General features: G+C 39.8%; 2 protein-coding genes across 3 annotated transcripts; both read left to right on the forward strand.

Annotated features, from left to right (window-relative positions):
• Positions 1–1,767: 1,767 nt before the first annotated feature.
• LOC147141032 (SH3-containing GRB2-like protein 3-interacting protein 1) lies at positions 1,768–17,244 on the forward strand. 2 transcript variants are annotated; one of them, XM_086043693.1, is made up of 23 exons: positions 1,768–2,160; positions 3,414–3,477; positions 4,165–4,210; positions 4,597–4,653; positions 4,902–4,959; positions 6,665–6,840; positions 6,979–6,990; positions 7,406–7,417; positions 8,515–8,539; positions 8,624–8,687; positions 8,882–8,952; positions 9,022–9,096; positions 9,163–9,228; positions 9,313–10,068; positions 11,259–11,380; positions 11,763–11,913; positions 12,779–12,890; positions 13,309–13,464; positions 13,554–13,686; positions 13,789–13,991; positions 14,775–14,839; positions 14,952–15,116; positions 15,201–17,244. In XM_086043693.1, the coding sequence occupies exons 1-23, from the start codon at positions 2,151–2,153 to the stop codon at positions 15,221–15,223; spliced, it is 2,622 nt and encodes an 873-aa protein (XP_085899819.1). In that variant the 5' UTR covers positions 1,768–2,150; the 3' UTR covers positions 15,224–17,244. The 2 variants fall into 2 exon arrangements, with proteins under 2 accessions (XP_085899819.1, XP_085899817.1); XM_086043691.1 differs by lacking the exon at positions 6,979–6,990 and adding an exon at positions 12,020–12,076.
• Positions 17,245–17,706: 462 nt separating this feature from the next.
• On the forward strand, positions 17,707–20,353 carry dynlt5 (dynein light chain Tctex-type family member 5). The gene is made up of 4 exons (XM_086043476.1): positions 17,707–18,259; positions 18,417–18,496; positions 19,331–19,455; positions 19,553–20,353. The coding sequence occupies exons 1-4, from the start codon at positions 18,153–18,155 to the stop codon at positions 19,754–19,756; spliced, it is 516 nt and encodes a 171-aa protein (XP_085899602.1). The 5' UTR covers positions 17,707–18,152; the 3' UTR covers positions 19,757–20,353.
• The last annotated feature ends 406 nt before the right edge of the window (positions 20,354–20,759 follow it).

Raw genomic sequence — 20,759 nt, forward strand, 5'->3', positions numbered from 1 at the left:
AGGAGCACACAATCCTAATCAATTCCTGTGCATTGTATGTGCCACATCAAACACAATCCACAATCCTGAAATTCTCTGCTTCTGGAGTTCATTTTGTTATACTCTCCTCGACTTAATCCGTGCTGGCATGACATTTGACCCTGTCCTGGTATCTTACGTAAGGAGCTTGTTAAGGAAAGCACACGGGACGAGCCGATGGTCTGTTACTGCAGATTAGGTAAGCTCATTAACAGTTAGCCCAACGTGCAAGGTTAACAACAGGTCCAAACATTAATAAATGACCTTACATACTGTATGCCTCCATTTAAAGGACAACATGGCCACTTCAATTCAATTCAATTCCCACCAAAGACGCATTGTCTTTTCTGATATGGAAAAAAAAGTCACTCTGCTCCACACCAAAGCAACATGTTATGATTACACATGGCACTGTACTTTGCCATGATAGACATGTAGAGACCCTCCTGCGTCACACTACTGTTTTTACCTCTGATCAGCTCTTTTGTTCACAGGTTTTAAGAGGAGGAATCTATTTTTTTAACCCTGGTCTTTGATCAAATTAGATCACACTCACAGCTATGGGCCATTTAGAGCCGTTATGGACAACTAGTGGCCCGTGGGCTCCATGTGGTCATCGTCCACACTCTGAATGGCCCCCTGGATAATTTTTTTTTTTTAATGGGGGGGCACGACAATGAATAGTGTTTCCTTCACTACAGTGGACCCCCACATACTCTTGAATTGATCTATTTACAGTTTTTTTTCCAATATTTAAAAAAAAATGTTTTTTGTGTATTTTTTTGGGGGGGGGCAACCCCAAGTTTTGATGGGGGACAAATATTGGAGGTTTCTCAGTGTTTCTGACGATTTTAGGGGATTTACAAAAAAGTAATTTTTGTTTGTTTCACCCAATTTCCCCAATGCATTTAAATTATATATCGTATTGTATACAATGGAATCCCCAAAGTCAAGCCCCCCAAAAGTTGTATCATTTGGAGTTACGCTAAAACTGTCTGGAATAATTTGCCTCAACCGTCAAACAACGTAACATGCTCAGAAAATAGCATCTAGCAGCTAGATGCTATTTATATTAGCATGTAAGCTTATAGCTAATGACTAGCATGAAACTGAGCAGAAAAGTTTGTCAACAAACTGTCACTAGCTCTATGCTTATTATGCGTCAGGCATCGTAAAATGGTGAGGATAGGTGTACTTAATTTTTTTTTGTTTTTATACTACAGTGGCTTACTTCTATTTCTGTTCAAATAAAATTCATAACATTGCTAAGTAATTTTATATTGGTGGCAGTTTAAGCCTGGAACAAATTAATTTACTTTAAGTTATTACTTATTGGGGAATAATCAAATCACGACTTCATTATGTCTCTATAACAAACAATTTACGTAATGTGTTTGTATTTCGTTTTCGTTTTTATTGGGCCTATTTTGTTTTCTGGTCACGCTCAGGTATAAAATGTGTTCAATTTATCTCCACACTGTTCTGTAAAACTGCACGGAGGCCCTAGAAAGTAAAACTATAGCTGAGATTTTTGTTTGCAAACACAATGCACACAATTATGTTTTAAAAAAAAAGTCATACTTTTTTAAATACATGTGTAACCTCCATGTGCAATTTGGCCGATGTTTCTGTTCGATGGAAGCCAAAGGCATCAGGGGACAGCAGCCATGTGACCACGGATGCAGGGATTGGTTTAGTGCAGCTGTGACATCAGCAAACCACCCATTCCCCTCCCGCCTCCGTCTCAGTCTTCCTCGCTGTCCTTACCGCGCTGTGCTTCTCTTTTCCCTTTCCTCAGCATCTCTCCTCTAAGAGATGGCGTACGTTGGTGCTCCGGGACTTAGCATGCACTGATAGGACCCCTAATTCCAGGATTTGCTGAATACCCCCGTGGCTCCCTCGCTTTCTCTTACTCTCCCCCGCTGTCCTCCACAGCTGCTCTCGTTCACCCCCCTTCTCTCATCCCAGTATATGGGAGTTGGGCCTCTGGGGGAGGAGGGAGTCAACCGCCGTGCTTCGCCGGGGATGCACAATTAGCCATGCCGTGCCCAGGCATCCTTTGACCAGCTGGAATCCTTTCCACTTGCGTCCATCTACACACCAGTGGCAGTATAGGATGAAAATCTGGAACCATGATGCAAGGTAATCTGTACATCTGTCCTGTCTCCCACCCCTTGCGTCCTCCTCTTGCCCTCTTGTGTCCTGCTGGGCCATTAAGGACTGAATTCATTGATGTGCTCTGTCATGCAGTGTGGCCGACCCGGGGCACTTGGACTGTGTATTACTAAGCATAGTGACAGGTTTGTTGTACATTGACCAGCTACAGTATGTCCGATGAATGCAAAGGCGAGTGAGGTGTGGTTTAAAAAAAAAAAAAAAAAACATGGTGCCCTGGTGCAATGTAATCCTGCTGGTGTCCTGTCGTGTACTGATTGAGTATTATTGTCACTGTAGAGGGTGGCACATTACTATCTGTGCTATGTAGAGTTTGTGTGCTGTATGTGTATTGAGGATGGCTGTAAGGTGAGCAGTATCTTATACCTTGTGCATCACGGTATTGTGCTAACGGTTTTTGCTTATTATTTCACATACTTAAGGAATAAGGACGGAGTCAGTTAAATTTTAAACTAGGGCATTGCTAAATCATATACATCAACCTTAATGAGAGGTGCCCCTCTTAAAATACTACCGTACATCACTGCTAACGTAAATGGATGGCAGCTAAAATTAGCAAATGTCCTGCAGTTAGTCTGTCATGGTGTAATATGTACTTCCTGAGCTTGAGGATATTCACGTGTTATACGTCTCTCATAGCCTTTGTTACAGTTAGGCGCTTATATCGCTAATTGCTCTCATCGGGTGTGCTGTGTTCCATTTGTAATAGTCAATATGATTGGGATACGCTAATGTTCTCGCAGGGAAGCATTGTCCTTGTTTGTTACTCTGCCTGAGAGATTATTGAAAATATGATAGGCTACTACAACCCACTTTTGGGTTAGCTTTGTTATTTACAGTGGATATAATAAATCTACACACCCCTTTTCAAATGCCAGGATTTTGTGCTTTAAATAATTTCAAAACTCCACCAATAATGTGACCTACAACATGTACAACACAATTAAAAAGCAAATATTTCAAACTCTCAAACACATGTGGGGAAATGTGTTATGGTTGATGAAACCAGACAAAAAGACAGTTGCAAAGAAATAATTTACACTTTCTAATTAGAGAAGTGACCCAACCCTAGGCTACAAAAAGGACATCAAATCTAACTTGACAATTGTTTAGAGTGGTAGTCAGTAAATTAAAATGTCAATACATTTTACTCTACCGGGTGCTAATTGTTAAATCTTCATGATGTTGTGCTCCTTTTTTTCCCTCTGTGTTTGTGCTAGGACTGAAAAAACGAACCAGAAAAGCCTTGGGTTTACGAAAAAAAGACAAGGATACAGAGACGACGTAAGTTACCTTGGATGAGCTGGTATGAAATTGCAAAAATATGCCCACAAGCTAAATGTTACTAGATAATGCTTGCATGCGTAGAACACGACAATGGATCTACAGGGCATGCTTCCCGCTTTTTCATGCATGGGACCTACTGCAGAGCTATTTTTCAAAATGACACTTCTGAGAATCTATTTTTTATTATTCTGAGAAAAAATACATTTACCCAGAACTGCAAATTTGAACAATATTACATCCTCTTAAAACAATTCATCCGAACGTGTGTAATTGAAGTTAATGGAGTCTGTACACAATCAATGGAATAACAAGATTCATCATTATAAAATTGGGCTTTTATCTTGTTTTACAAAAACGCTCTTTATACCAATCCAAACGCATACCGACAGGTTACAATTTGTGCTCTTAATTGGATTCAAATTGTCGTTAATTCTGACCAAACCTCCCATGGTATTTAGTCATTCTTTTCTGTTAGCGGATCATAATTGGCGGACTAAATCCTGTCTGTTTTTTTTTTGTTTTTTTTGACTGAATAAATACATTTGCCCAATGTTATTGTTTTAATTATTTACTCCTACAATTTCTTTTCATTTCTCAAATGGAATCAACTTAAAAAACTTTATGGCTAGTCCAGTGTGGATGCTGAAGTCATACTATTTATATCTCTCTTGTAATTTCGAACAGGGGCTCACCTGACAACGAAGGGACTGGAAGTGGAAAGAAAGGAAACGTGTGTATATGTTGGATTTTTATTGTTGTGACTATTTCTCCTCTGTACGTTTTAGCATGTTGTACAGCACACAGTATGACTGTCTGGCATGGAAAGCTATAATTTTTGGGGAAAGTACCTGTTCTCACAAGAATTTTGCAATTAATTTCAATTTATTGAGAGGTATCTTTTACGTTACTCTTCTTACAGTAGTAATATGACCTGCCATGTTTATTGGGTGGAAGTATGCTGGTTTAGTAGTTAATCTGCCTCACAGTGGAGTAGGTCTAGGTTCCAATCTGTTCAGAATCAGATTTCCCTTTGTAAATATATATTTTTTAATATCTTATTTCTACTCTTTGTAACACTTTTCTGATGTTAAGCTCACTTGTTGTCATTTTGCACAGAAAAAGACTAATGGAGCACCCAATGGTTTCTATGGGGAATTTGACTGGGACAGATACGTGAGTGTTCACTACTTACCTCTTTCACTTTTGCTTTTCAGTGCACACAAGGCATGTGATCACTGTTTCAAACAGAGCAGAGGCTCGCCATGTCCGTCAGCTTGTTTTCACAAGAATTTATCAAGCATTCTAATCTTAAAGACAGATTTCTTAGTCAGTATCAGTAGGACTACCACAACACAGAATTCTTGTGAGAACAGTCCAAATAAACTGATGATAATTTACCATTTTTGTCCTTGTCATTTCAGGCATCGCCTGATGTGGATGAGGAGGGTTTTAGCCAACGTCCCGGTGATGAAGGTGATGATATCCTTTTTGTGAGCAGTGACAGCAGTCTTGTGTAAACTTATGACCTGTGTGATGGCGTGACCACTGGATGAGTGTGCGGGGTGTGAATAATTTAATTCAGAGAGTTGGCATTAAAGTGGGAAGTCAACCCAAACATCTTTTTTTCAAGAATATATTCTATGCAAGCCCACTAGTTGAAAAAAGGCATTCTGATAAATATTGCGTTAGGGGAATAAGAGTTAATCCACTCGTTGTTAGCCATCTCTGGGGGCGGGCATTTTTTCACTTCTGTCGACTGAAAATGACATCACAATTGCTCAGGGCTCAGGTAGCGACCAATCACGGCTCAGCTTCAGAAAACAGGTGAGCTGTGATTGGTCGTTACCTGAGCCCCGTGTAGGTGTGATGCCATTTTCAGTCGACAGAAGTGACAAAATGGCCGCCCCCTGAGATGGCTAAAAATGGGTGGATTTTGCTGCTTAACACATATTCCACAAACGCAAAATTAATCAAAATGCCGTGTTTGAGCTAGTGGGCCTGCTGGGAACATATTCTTAAAAAAATATGCTTGAGTTGATTTCCGCTCTAAGGACACACCGCTCTTTAAGTCGGAAGGTGCAACTGAGAAAGAGTGTTGTTTACCTCAGGTACAATATTGTTAACTGGGACACTGTAGACACTCGGCAAAGGTCTCACTCCACTGCAGCAGCAAGTGGGAGATGTTTGGGCTCCAACATGTTCTTTGAACGTCACGGCGCCAAGGTAAACAATAAAATGCCCAGAAAACAACATTTTTCCAGAATTTCAAAGTCAATAGTCAAAGACATACTTGACCTCATTTTCTATAATGTTGCTTATCCTCTCAAGGGTTACATTGTTGCAGGGAAGCTGGAGCAAGTCCTGGTTGACTTAGATCCGAGGCAGGACTGATGAGATTTCAATCCTGTTGAAATACAGTAGAATGTAAGGACGAACAGCCATTCACACCTGTCTGTTTCGAATATCAAATTGATCTAATGTGCGTTTTGGACTGTAGTGTCAGGAGAGAACTTTACACAGAATATTGCGGATCGACTTTTTCATCCTAACCCAGACCGTACCTTAAGACAGATGTGATCAATTAAAACAACCTTAAAGGGAAAGTCAACCATAAACGTATTTTTTTTTTAGAATATGTTCAATGCAGGCCTACTGTAATAGTTGAAACTTGCTATAGAAGTGACAGCCCATTTACCATTTGTTAATATTGGGTTTGTGGAATAAGTATTAATCCACTCGTTTTTAGCCATCGCTGGGGGCGCCCATTCTGTCACTTCTGTCAACTGAAAATGACATCACAGTTGCTCAGGACTCAGGTAACGACCAATCACAGCTCACCTGTATTCTGAAGATGAGCTGTGATTGATCGTTACCTGAGCCCCGGGCAACTGTGATGTCATTTTCAGTCGACAGAAGTGCCAAAATTGCCGCCTTCAGAGATGGCTAAAAACGGGTGGATTTTGCTGCTTATGTCACATTCCACAAACGCAATATTATGTCGTGTTTCAACTAGTGGGCCTGCATAGAAAGTATTCTTGAAAAAAAATATGTTTGGGTTGAGTTCTCCGAGTAAACATCTCTTTTCTCTCCACACAAAGCTTAACATCTCAAGATATTTCATTTCAAATAGTGCACAAGGTTGTAAAGTACCCTTTTTACTTTGTCCTTGACAACAAATGTTCACCAGCTTCCACAGGAAAGCAGTTTTTCTCCTCCAGCGATTCAGAGGACGATGAAGAAAGCAAGAAAAAGTTCAAAATCAAGATCAAACCACTGGTGGCTGAGAGTGCCAAGTGCATCCCTCCATCAGTGGACGAGCTAAAAGCCTCAGTGGGAGGTTTGGCGCTCTCTCCGTCTCTGGTGAGCAGACTCGTCAACATAGCTCTTATTTTATATTAACCAGAAAAAAATATATATATATTTCTGTTGTTGTTTGTCTCATTCTTTTTTGCATCCATGTCATTTTTCTTTAATAACTGATCTCCTGTGTTCTTGTAGAAGAGAAGTCCGGTAAGCCATTTAATTTTTAAAATTTTTTTAACTACAATTCAAGTTGCATGAGAACTCCTTGAGACATTCCCCTCGGTGCTGTTTGCCACAAATGACATTTTTAGCTGCACCCTATTTTGCATGATTAATGTCTGTCGGTGAATATACTGTGCAGCTTTACTTATACAGCTGTCACATAATGCATACAAACATAACACACACATTTTCGTGATGACTGAGCTAGTCTCATTGAAACCTAAACCGATCGTGCTGTCATTGGAATCTCTTGTGTGTTATGGCTCATACTGCATTATAAAAGCTTTGTATTTCAAGTAAAGAGGAACACTGTGTGCAGTTTTAGTTGGTGTACATTTGACTGATTTGTCACTCACTTTCTGACCCAGGTCTGTTCTCTCTTCCTTTTTGCTGGTCTCAGAGACGCAGCCCGGTGAGTTTGTGGCATCATCATCTGCTGATCTGTTTCAAAGCAGACACCCCGAAATTTCTCATCTCTTCTGCAGTGCAGAATGTAGCAACACTGACATCCAAACAGTCTGATAGCCATGCTCAGAAAAGTGATTACAATTGGTGGTAGCTTGGAAAAAATATGCTAAGCGCTTATGAATGAGGTCATGTGACTTACTAATCGAATTTAAAGCACTTTTCATGACACTCAAAGACTTTCAGTTGAAATCATTATACAGCTACGACTTGGTCGACAAAACATTTGTCTCTGGGAAAGAAAATGGGAATTGGACCTGCAGTAGACTCAAGTCAACTCTCAACTCAAGTCAACCATATTTATGGAGCACTTTATACAACCACAGAATAAACTTTTTCTAGTTTTCTAGATTACCAGTCCTCAAAAGCCTCTGTTTGACAGCTTCAAGATACCTCTTGTATGAAGAAACTGGATGCATGCATTAGGGATGTGACAATATCTTGATATCGCGATATTAATATTGCCACAATATATCGTCGTCATTGACGATATTAATAGCAGAAAATCTGTTTAAAAGCCCAGGTTTTTTTTCCCATTTGTGCAGTTCCAGCACCCTCTGGTGGTTAGTTTATTTGTGCAGTTTAATTTGATGCAATTTTTGCAACCTATAATGGATGGATAGATGTATAAGACCCATGCTAATCAACAAATAAAGAAGAACATAACACATTTGAGTTCCTCTAACGTGTGCGTGCATTAGCAAGTAAGTGCTTCAATATTAGGTATTCGGTCATTATAGGTCATCTATTACTTTGTGAATGCTGTTATTATGTACAAAAACAGAATATTGTGATGTTATTGTGATCGCCTTTTTTTTTTTAAACAATATAGTGAGCTTTTAATACATCGCCAACCTTCACACAATATTGTGATAATTATAGTATGGTGAGGTTCATATCGTGATATCATATCGTCACATTTGTATACCGTGACATCCCTAGCACTATATATATATTTATGTATACTTCTTGCTGGCTTGTATTGTATTTAAAATACATGGCAATACAATGTTTCCTTGGTGTGTTTTTTTTTCTTTTTTGCAGGGACAAATAAAGAGGCACCTGTCATGTAAGTGTATCTGTTTCGAATTTGTTTGCTTTTTGATGCCGATTTTACGAAGCAGCCATTCATCTGCCAGTTTGTTTTTTCTAGGTGAAGAGATTGCTCGACCGAGACGCTCTACCCCCACGCCAAGTCCTGCCCCTGACACCCCAAGGTCTTTGATTATTCTCTCTTTTTAAGTAACCAACCTGATTATACGGAATATCAGAGCCCACAAAGGTTTTCTGCACAGTCTACATTGCATGTACACCCCATCTGGTCGACATGATCCACTTTCTGTTGTATTAACATGAAGAGATCAGTCACTTCAATACAATTTGACTTACTGTAATTCCACTCTCTTTGCAGTGACAGACTGCCACAAAACATCCCTGCCTTCTTTGGACTGCCCTCAGAGGGCCAATATGCCAGATATGACGGTATTGGAACTCATCACAGGAATACATATAAAGTTACTTCAGAGGAAATATTGTTCATCATCTCTCCAGTGGTTCCTGCTGATGTCTGGGGAGGATCAAGGCCAAGGTCGGAGTCGCCTTTGAGCAGAAGTTTCCCAACAGGAGGTAAGTTTGTGTATCAATATTCTGAATTGCTGAAATGTTGAGACCTGAATTGAATCGTCGTTGCAGCTCCTCCTCCACTCCCTCCCAAAAACATTATATCACGGCGTCAAGGCTATCCTTCACAATCTGCTGGTAAATAGTGCTCAAAGTGCATTGCGTATCGAATTTGAATGCAGTTGCCTGAGTTTGCTATCATTTAAAAAAATTTTTTTGCAGTTGATTTACCCAACGGAAGAGCAACCCGCAGTTCTGCCCCCATCTACCTGAGTGTCCTTTCCCCGTCTTCCTACCAAGGCTCCCCAGCCCCTGACCTCGACGATGTCTTTGGCCCCGTGGGTAGCCCGCGCACCGCTGAGGACACCGCGTCCACCAGATGGGTCACCTTCACAAACGACAGACCTCCACCACCGGATGAGCCCGCGCCGCCCCCTCCGCCGGATTCCCCTGCCCCCGACACACCTTCGTCCACACCCTCCACCCCGTGCCTCTCGCCTGGACCGCCTCCCAATGAGCCCCCGCCTTCACCTCCGTTGTTCTCTCCTGAGTCTTCGCCTCCTTTTACGCCACTGGACTCACCCCCTTCCATCATGTTCGGACCTCCTCCTCCGGATGAACCGGCCCCTCCCCTGCCTCTTTACTTCTCTCCCATAAGTTCACCAGCAGTCTGCCTTGATGAGGAGGCGATTGATGAGGAGGTGCTACAGTTTGCACATTACTCACCCTCCCCAGCATCGATAAGTCCTGTGCCTCCTCTGCCAGCTGAGAGAAGGTCCCCTCGAGCGGGAGTTATATCGCCCCTTGTTTTGGGGGGAGTAGGGGGGAAAAGGACTCCAGAGGGTGTGCACCTGAGAGATGACATCTCCGACTTCACCGGTTCACCAAGAGAGCTAACGCCGAGCTTTCGTGGAACGCCACCTCCTCTTCCTCCGACCACGTACCGATCTATTATGTCTTCCCCTGGGCCTTACTCAGGTAGCCGTGAGTATTGAGCTCTTACAATGAATATTTACTTGTCGTGTGTAATGTCCTCAAAAGTATTGTATAGATCAGAGAAATAGTAACCAGTAAGCCAATTGAATATGTACTGTAAATTTGATTTAAAAAAAAAAAAAAGAAAATGTTTATATTTTTTGAGCACGGTAGAGGTTTGCATGTCCGTCATACAGTCTGGAGATCCAGGTTCCAATCTGTTTGCATTTGCATATTCTCTTTGTGCCGCTGCGGATTTTTATCCACTTTCCTTCCACATTCCTAATATTGAAGACTCTGAATTGTCCACCAGACTTTATCAATGATTCTTTGTAGGGCTGCGCCATATGGACACATTTTCATATCTTAATATTCTTGCCCCATATCTCAATAATGATGCAATGACAATATTACTATGGGTTGAATGAAAACTAAGCTTTTTTTTTTTTTTTTTTTTTTTTTTAAAGAAAAAGCAAAATATCATCCAAAAGGATGTAGAGAGTGCAGTTTTTTTTAATTTAGAATGTACTCAGCAACTTTAAAGTCATCAATATCCACTGGTACACATGAAAATAGAAATATGGTTATGTATTGTACAAAGTAAAACACAATGTGTACTGTATATCTATGGCATGGCTCTACATGGCTGTGACTCATAGAACACCAGAAAATGCCTCCCGTTCCCCACTACCCTAGTGAGTTCAATTTATTTACCAAAAAAGAATAAATTAATACTTTTGTTTTTACTATGCATCATACTAACAATATGTACACTCAAGCCATAATTGCAGATTTTTTTTTTGTTATATTCATTCTTTCAGAGGTGTTCAGTTATAGCATGTTTCAAGTGAACAGTACAGTATTTACCTTTTATATTAAAACTCAACCATCTTACTGAAAGACATTGAAATCAGTTACTAAAACTGTAAATATTTAAGGTCGGCATTGAGAATCTGTTCTCAATTGCCTTGCACAGATAAGTAAAAAAAAAATGAAATGAAAAATTGGGGGACTTTAACTGCCACCTTGTGGTGTGACAGCCAACGTGCAATTAGATGGGTTTCTAGCACAAGAACCTCTGACCTTGTCATTGTAGTTGTTCAGCAAAACAAGAAAAGTTGTCATTTGAACATAAATCTGCCCTGCTTTGACATAAAGGTAGTGCTAACCTCAGACACTGCTATGTGCCTCAGGCCCGTCTTCGCCAGCCCGCTCTGCCACGCCACAGTCTCGAGGCAGTCCGATCCCTCCTCCTCCTCCCCCGCGGCCTTCCTCCCGTCCAAAGTTGCCCCCCGGGAAACCACTCCCAGACCTGGTATGTGTTGCGGCCAGGTTTGACCTTTGACCTTGCATTTTACTTACTGAAAGTATTGCAGTGAGTAAAAATACATTTGCATTATTCTGTCACTTATTTTTACTGGCTATTCAATATAAATACAACTTAACAGACAAATACAATGGCACTAATTTACCGTGGTGTGCCATGACCACTATCACAACCAAAAAATAAATTAACACTCACTATGAAATAAAATAACAGCATGTCATATACCAGATGAATATTACAAGTGAAGCAAACATTGATGAATATTGGGCAATGTTGCACGTACAGTAAGGGACCATCTTTCCACATGAATGAGAGTAAAATATAGCAGTCTAACACATTGTGACTCATTCACACACTGGTATGCACCCAGACTCCGCCCTTCAGTCCTCCAGTGTCTGGCAGCCCACCACCTTTTGCACCACTGGCCCGGGCAGAGAGTTCTTCCTCCATCTCCTCCATCACGTCACAGAGCGCGGCGTCCACGCCCACTTTAGGGAGGGACCTCAATCTATCCCACACAGGTAGACTCTGGCTGCGTGTGTATCCTTCTTGCTCATCACTGTGTCGTTGGATCACATCACCATGTCTCTCTTCGTTGGTCTTTTCCTCCTGTGTCTACTCACTCAGAGGCCGCACAGCCTCTGGTCTGGTTTGACCACGGCAGATTTTATTTAACTTTAGAGGGTGAGTGGAGCCAGACGGTTTTTGTATGCATGCAATATGCACCTTTAGATACGCTTCCACCAAGCAATGCAGTTGAGTTTTACTTCCTTTTAGTGTGACATGATACCAGTTTGACCAATAAATTCAACAAAAAATAACACAGTAGTTATAAACTCTAAAAGCAGTTGGGTTAAAAATAACACAATTTGGGGTCAAAAATGGACCGATCCACAACTTTCTTGGTTGTTTTTGCAGAAAATAACCTAAAGATGGGTAGTTTTATACAAAAAAACCCAAAAGGGCTGTTTTGTACAAAACAATGCAAGAAAGTGGGTCAAATTGACCCAATTTGTGTATCTATCCATTTTTGACCCAAAATTGTGTTATTTTTAACCCAACTGTTTTTAGAGTGATGAATTACTGCATACTGATGTGACTCACTAATCACAATGTTTTGCATTGGAAATCAATACAGTTTGAACTGAATTTAACTGTACTACTTGGTTAAAACAGGGTTGAAGCTCTGTCCACGCTTCTGTGTAATAATCATCCTCATTGCTCATCCCATCCCACTTCCTGCTCATGTTCCTTGTTTTGAACTGGCCTGACAGATTGTGCCTTAAAACGCTGCAGATACTGTACAATCTAATGGTGAATGCTTGCTCTGACAGAGCTGGTACGTACCGGTAGATACTTACTTGTATCTGTGTTTGACTCATTTAGGATGTTCAAGGGGGCCCAGCCCACTTACCATGGGACCCCAGGACACTCTACCAGTGGCAGCTGCCTTCACGGAAACTATCAACGCCTATTTCAAAGGCGCCGACCCCAGCAAGTAGGCCCGCATTTTGCCTCATGGAGATCATGACATCAACAATGTTTATACCTCATGCTTTTACACTCTAAAAACAATTTTGGGTCAAAAATGGACCGATCCACAATTTGGGTCAATTTGACCCACTTTCTTGATTGTTTTTGCAGAAAACAACCCAAAAACGGGGCAGTTTTATACAAAATAATCCCCAAAATGGTCTGTTTTGTGCAAAACAATGCAAGAAAATGGGTCAAATTGACCCAATTTGTGTATCGGCCCATTTTTGACCCAAAGTTGTGTTATTTTTAACCCAACTGTTTTTAGAGTGTTATTGGAATACAGTACACACAACAAATCTGATTGCTACAATTAGTTTCTTGAAGTACATGTTTGATTGGTTAGAGCTCTGACTGACCTCTTTCTTTCCTGCTTTTTTCAGGTGTGTAGTGAAGATCACCGGCGAACTAGTGCTCTCCTTCCCAGCAGGCATCACCAGGCATTTTGCCAGCCACCCAACTCAACCCGTCCTCATCTTTAGCATCAGCAACTACACTCGACTGGAGCAGGTCCTCCCCAATCCACAGCTGCTGTGCTGGTAGGAATCCGCAACAACAGAAAATGCACATTTTGATGCTATTTAAAAATCAAATCACTGAATCATGTCTAATCTTCTGATCCTTTTAGTGATTCCCCAACAGACAGCGTAGACACCAAGGAGTTTTGGGTGAATATGCAAAATTTGATGAGTCACCTTAAGAAAGTGGCTGAACAGAAGCCCCAGGCAACGTACTACAATGTGGATATGATCAAATATCAGGTAACCATCGATCCAGCCATGCGTTTGCCTTTTAATCAGTCCGTCCATCAATCCAGCCACCCTGCCGTCCATCCATCAAATCCTTGGCTTTGCGTGTCCCAGGTGTCAGCAGATGGAATCCAGTCCACTCCTCTCAATCTAGCTGTGAGTTGGCGCGGCGATGCCGACAACACAGACCTAAGGATAGACTACAAATACAACTCAGAGGCGATGGCGAGCCCAGCTCCGCTTCACAATGTCCACTTTCTGGTTCCTGTGGATGGAGGCATAGCCAAACTCCAAGCTATGGTCCCACCTGCCACTTGGTGAGGGCTCGCTGGATCAGTAGTACTTATTCACTACTCATAATGTAGCTTTCTTTGGCTATTTTTGTCATATCAATGCCAACAACGTACAGTACAGCAGGGGTCCCCAACCACTGGGCCGCGGGCCGGTACCGGGCCGCACAGATGAAAGAAAGAAAAAAAAAAAGTACAGTACTTCCAGTTTATTTATTATCCGAGGCTGACAAACATTTTATTTTGAAAAGTGACCGGATTCTCTCTGTTACAGCCATCAATGACTGACTGTTAACGCATGTCAAGTTGTCTTCGGCGGGTAACGCTTATGTTAAATGCAAAAGCTAGCAAATGAGTAAAATAAACGTATTTGGAAAGTTTCTCAGCACCCCGGATGGGGAATAGTTACAGGGCTGTGAAGGGTATGGACTGGTATGAACCAGTCCATGGCAGAAAAAAGGTTGCCGACCACTGACGTACTGTATAGAATCAAAAGATGCACACACGAATGAGCAGTACAATTTTCATTGGAGGAGAAAGTATGATAACATTTCTTAAATTCTAAATTCTATTTAATTATGTCATTACTCTGTGTTTTTATAAAGTATAATATTGAGTGCTATTTTTTCCACATCAAAAAACACTACATTGATTTTTCCTGGGAAGCTGGAACGGATTAATGGCATTTGCATTCATTTCAATGGGGAAAGGTGGTTTGAAACGCTGTTTTGCATTTGTGACCTTCAAGTTTACTATTGAAAGAACTGGATTTACTAAAAAAACAACAAAAAACAATTGTTTATTTTAAAGGAATCCAGAGCAGCAGATGATACAGTGGAAGATTCCCAGCCTTTCAAATAGGTCTGACAACGGAGGTAAATGACCTTTTAAATCCTTCCAAATGCTATTAAAACGATTCTATTCCCACACATTTCTTTCACAACACACTATCATTTTATGTTGAAATCAGTTATTTGTGTCCCGTAGGAGTCGGGGCTCTCCTGGGCCGCTTCCAGATGACACAGGGTCCATGCAAACCCTCCCAGCTTGCCGTTCACTTCACCAGTGAGGGCAGCACGATGTCCGGTTGCGATATTCAGCTGCTCGGGACTGGCTACAGGCTATCCCTGATTAAGAAGAGATTTGCTGCAGGTTAGTATGAAATAGAAACATGACTTTCTTTTCACATCAGTTGGAGTCATTCTACTTATACTAAAAACACTTTTTATTCCACAGGGAAATATTTGGCAGATAATTAGCGGACCTGCCTATGCGCACAAACAGGGCGATCTGTTTTTTGACTCCGAAGAACAATGAATCCGTTTCATATATTTTAAACTTTACAGCATCCATCACTGGAATGAGGACTGCTGAGTGTATGCAAAATATTTATTGTTACTTGAAACATTTTTGGGCCCTAAAGGACTGAACTCCTAATTGACTCTTGGAAACTTCATAGTGGGTCCACACAGACAAACCTCCCTACTTTTGCCTAACTTGTTATCATTGTAAATTTACTGTAAAAGATAAAAGATTATATATTATGACCGCAATCCTAAAGTGGAAAATGTACAAAATGTGTATGATAGGGAGGGTTACTTTCCAATGGAATTATATTAATTTAGAGACTATTTAAAAAAAAAAAACACACACAAATTTTTATTCCCATCTCCAGTCCCATTTGGTTTTAGTGACTGATCTTTGTTATTGTCTTGTGAGAGCTTTTTTATTTCATTTTTCTGTATGCAGCCTTGAGAATCACCCGTCATGAAACAAGAACTGTTTTTGCTGAACAAATGTTAATTGTTTTACTAATTATTCATACGTAAAACTTGAAAATGCTGTTAGTGTTCGCTAGCAGGGCAAGAACTAAATCAGACTCTTAAATTTACTTAAAGTATCACAAGGATGTTTCTATTGCGTGTGAAACTGAAACTTTAAAAGTGCACATACTGTAATACATCATCTCTACATAGAATTATGCTTGCGGAAAAAAAACATCTCTGCTCAAACTGAAGCTCAGTTTACATTAAGGCTGATATATTTAAAAAAAAAAAAAAAAAAAAAGAACTGTTTGCCACTCATTTTAAAGGCTTGCATGGACAAAGACTAGTGACTGGCGCTCGATCAGATGTAACAGCTTGATTTGGACAACAAAAATATCACCACACTGTGGGGCACGTGCAATGAAACAAAAAAAATAAGAAATAAAAATAAGAGGACCTTGGCTGCGTGTAATTGATGAAACACTTTTTCCCCCACTTTGTGTTGATTGTCTGAATGAGCCTTAAGATCGACATGGGTAGTGCCATATGTTGGAAAAAGGAGGTTGTCATTTCAAGAGTAATACTGTACGTATTAGGAAATTTTAATGCTGCTTGATAGGTTGGTCGTGATCTTATCTCGGAAGTTTTTGTTAACTGGCGGAGATCAAAAAGCGATGAATGTACCAGAAAAAAACTGCATATTTACAATATGTACCTGCTGTAACTGCTTTTATTTTCACCCTGTTGATTCTATGTTTAATTATTTTTCTAATAGCAATATTGAACATTTTAAGTGTAAAAAGTGTAGATAAAGAGCTACGTTTCAAATATTTCTCTATAGCTATATGGATATGTGTTTGTGCTTGTTTGTTTCTTGATGTCATCATATCATGATATGGAACAACCCCGTTTCTCCTCATCTATTGTTTACCATGTGTGTTTCTTGTACAAAAACAAGTGTTACTGTTCACGAATAACTCCGGTGCCGCATGAAGTCTGCATTGCCCTTCACCAGATGTTTCATTGTGATGCTTCTCCATGTCAATCACGTCATGATGCCGTGTACTGTTGTGTAATCATGCTGTTATTACTTCATCTAAAGTCTTACCCTAGTTTGCTACGGAGAAACATATTGTCAATGAATTCGGCATGTAGTCATTAATGTTCCCCCACTCTCTGATGGAGATATTAGACCTGCGCACAAAGCACCTGATATTGTTTTCCTTTATATTTAATTGTGTCATCTTTGGAGTTGATCAACTATGCTGACTCACAGTTAAGGCCTCAGTGTAAGAAAAGCGAATTCAAATTGCTTCGATTTACTTTGCCTTATTTTTAAGCATATTGAACATTTTGTTTTTAATGGCTGACCATCTTTAAATACACAGAGAATATGCAAACATTTAATGTACATTTCCCATCCAAAGATTTGGAAAGTAAATATGTGAAGAAGTCAGTATAATGTAATACCTGTTTTACTTGGGTAATAAAGAGAAGAAAATACTACAAGTCCATCCCTGTCACTTGTACATTTGTACTGCTCACAAAATGTTTGTGATATTGGGGCTTCGAAAATACACTATAATCTTTACAGGTAAACTTGATGTGAATGCTTGTGGAACAAACAAAAACATTTACTGGTGGTTCCCCTTCCAAAGCAAGAAATTGAATCACAGCTTGCTCTCTCTCGCTCTCTCTCTCTGTCTCTCTTTAAGTTTACCTGCAAAGTATACAGTGCACTTTAGAACTCCTAAATTATATCTACAATACAAAAAAACTTTGAAGAAACAGAATTTACTATTGTCAAATATAGCTGTAGAGTAAATACCTGTGCAATTTAGGGTGCTGTTTAATGTTTTGACAGTAGAGTATTTTTTTTTTATGTCATGTAAATTAATACTAAGGACTAACGAACAATACGTTTGCTACATTTTTACAGCAGTCCAGTCATCCGTGATCATTAATTTGATTCTACATGTGTAGATGCACAGCGTCACTAAGCGTTATGGTAATGACGCAATCATATCGGTTACTCATAATCGCGTATGTCGTAAATCCGACATCAAAGTTTATGACATTCATATGTTTTATCGTGAATTTGTAAGATGAATACCAAACGCGCGTGACGCTTACACCAATGTTTCATTTGGGTAGCTGCAAACTAACTGTAAAAAAAAAAAAAAAAAAAATCCGTACATAAATCCAACTTCCGTTTAGGAAGCCCCGCCCCTAGTTACAGTTGTCATGACGACGCCTAACTGTAAAACACCGGATGGATTACTAACGCGTTTAAAACGGTGTTTTGTTTGATTTGATGCGAAAGTGTCGGTTTGCAAATAAAATGATCATAAATGTGAACGTGATGATTTGAGATGTGAGTTCGCTCGTTCTTTGTTTTTGTTACTTATATTGTTTTGAGAAAATGTCTGATGTGCATAAAGATAAATCTGTCAGAAGAGACAAGAAGACCAGCAGGGTGCCTTCGGAGGGAAGTCACGGAGTCAAAAACACGGCTGGAAAAACCAAGGAGTGAGTCGACCCCCCAATCTTTACAGCGCTTCATACACTCTTTGCAAAACATTTTTTTTTATATAATTAATGTCCCATTGAAACTGCTATTTGCATCGATTAAAAGTCCTGACGAGATATCATAATTGATACTGTTTCGACATCACGTGTCTTTCAGCTCTTTAAGCAATGTGTCGTGCATAGATGAACACCATGATGAACGGATGGTTGTCACACTTGAGAACACCTACCAGCTAGGTAAATTCACACACAAATATCTATCTATCTATCTATTATTATCAAGGCTCCTGACAGCCCCTAAATGGTGGCATTTTGCCCCTAAAATCTGAGTCAGTACAAGCAAATTTTTCATCTACTCATGCCAAAACTGCCGAAATCAAAAATAAATAAAAATAAAAATAAAACCAAACATTAAAAAAAAAAAAAATACAATTTAAAAATATATATATTTAACTATATTTATATATTTCTTTTGGTATTTATTTCCGCATTTATTTTGATATTTAGTTTTTATTTTTAAATATTTTCTAAATTTTTGTATTTAGTTTTACTTTTATTTTGTATTATATATTTTGTTGTAGTTCTTATTTCCATGTTTTTTTTTTATTTATTAGTATTTAGGGCCGCCCCCTCATTTGAATAACATTTCCTTCTGCACTGAGGAAACTGCCAAAATAAAAATTAATGTTGTTATTCTTCAATATTTTTTGTTGCTGACAAACACGCTCCACACTTCCACCCACTGATCAGTAATATAGTGAAAATGGGTGGAAATGCGAGTTCTTACTTAACTAAATGTGTGTTAGCATTAAGCTAGCGGTCAGTAAGGCAAAGATATATGGTTGTTCTCAATACAAAATGGGTAATTCTCTTGTTTTATGTTGAGTTTGATAGTAAACTTCAACTAGGAGTGCCAATTAACTGCTTGAATCTGAGAAAAGGCTCGCAAGTGAAAACAAAAAAAATCTTCTGAACGATGGCTGGTGTCTGGGAAAAGCTCAAGGCACCACTGCAAATCACATTACAACAATAATTTATCCATTCCTAATTTTTGGGCTGCTTTGCTCACAGGACCTCGCAAACGCTTCCCTGCCCCTGCAGTTTTGGAAATACTTAAGGACGTACTCACAAGCTACCTCGAAGAGGAAAAATATGAAGTGGAATGGTCACGGCAAATGACTAAAACCATATGTGAGGTAAGCAGCCATGAGGAAGCCGTAAGTAACGGCAAGCCTAAACAGGCTTCCTGCTGATCGAGTGTCCAGGCTGATTCCTTTGGATGTCCTCCCTCAGGTGATAAGAGCCCGGGTGAAGGACCTGATGATCCGCAGATACAAGGTGGTTGTCTTGGTTCACATTGGCCAGCTTGCCGGGCAGAGTATGCAGATCAGCAGCCGCTGTCTGTGGGACCCGTCAAATGACACATTTGCGTCGTGGTCGTTCAAGAACACCTCTCTGTATGGCGTTGCCAGTGTCTATGCTGTTTACTTTGAATGAAGCAAGCAGTGTTGCCACAGTTACCTTGAAAAAGTGACTTTCTTACTTTACTGATTACTTGATTTGAAAAGTAACTAGGTTTGATTATCATGGCACACTTTACATTTATAATGTGCAGTACATTGTTTCCGTATATAATGATTAAATTTGGGGACTTCATACAGTCACTCAGCCTTGTGGGTCTTTCTCTTTACAATTGAATGCGCTGTGATTTGTTTTTGAAACGAGATAACGCTTTGTCAACAGCACAGACTGTGGAACGTACCTTAATATTCTAAGTATTCTAAACAAATTCAAAATAGTGACTGGATTTCCATTGTTATTTTCAATGTGATCATAACGTCACAAGGCGCAGACAGGAATGTAAAATTGTCAAGTTCCAGTATGCATCACTTCCAGCTGTAAACACTGTATTTCCCTTTTCTTATGTGTTCTACATGTACAGTTGTTTACTGTGTGTTTTTCTTTATGTACTTTGTAGGAATGGGGTCTATATTTTATCATTTTTTAAATTTTGTTACGTGCATGCATTAGGGAAAAACGTAATTGAAAAATATGTGATTCCTATTGAAATGTTGTCAAATGTCACTCACTGCTGCACCCAAGAGGCAGTTAACAGCAATCACAACCACATAGTGAATGAATGAATGAATGAATTAAATAATAATTAATTAATTAATTAATAAGTGAGAGTAATGTTTCTGTGAACTGTTTATCATTGTTATTTGCTATATAGTAAAAAATTGTAACAGTAGTCAGATTGCTTCACCGAGAAAAGTAAGTGTTAGATTAGTCTCACATTCAGTCCTCTTTATTTTTGGCTCAAAATCGGTGATGTTTCATGACAAACAAATTAATCCCTGTGTCAGGTGATGCCGCCCAGCTAGCAGAGCATAGACAGGTCACTCCTTCGGCAGCCTCTCAGACAGCACACCGTTACCAAGGCCTGGTCTTGGTCGCGCCGATATCGAGCCATCATCGACGCTGCATCTGTCGCCTTGAG

Source organism: Filicampus tigris, chromosome 10 (genome assembly GCF_054856515.1).
Source record: "Filicampus tigris isolate MCC_2025a chromosome 10, RoL_Ftig_1.0, whole genome shotgun sequence".
Classification (NCBI taxonomy): domain Eukaryota; kingdom Metazoa; phylum Chordata; class Actinopteri; order Syngnathiformes; family Syngnathidae; genus Filicampus; species Filicampus tigris.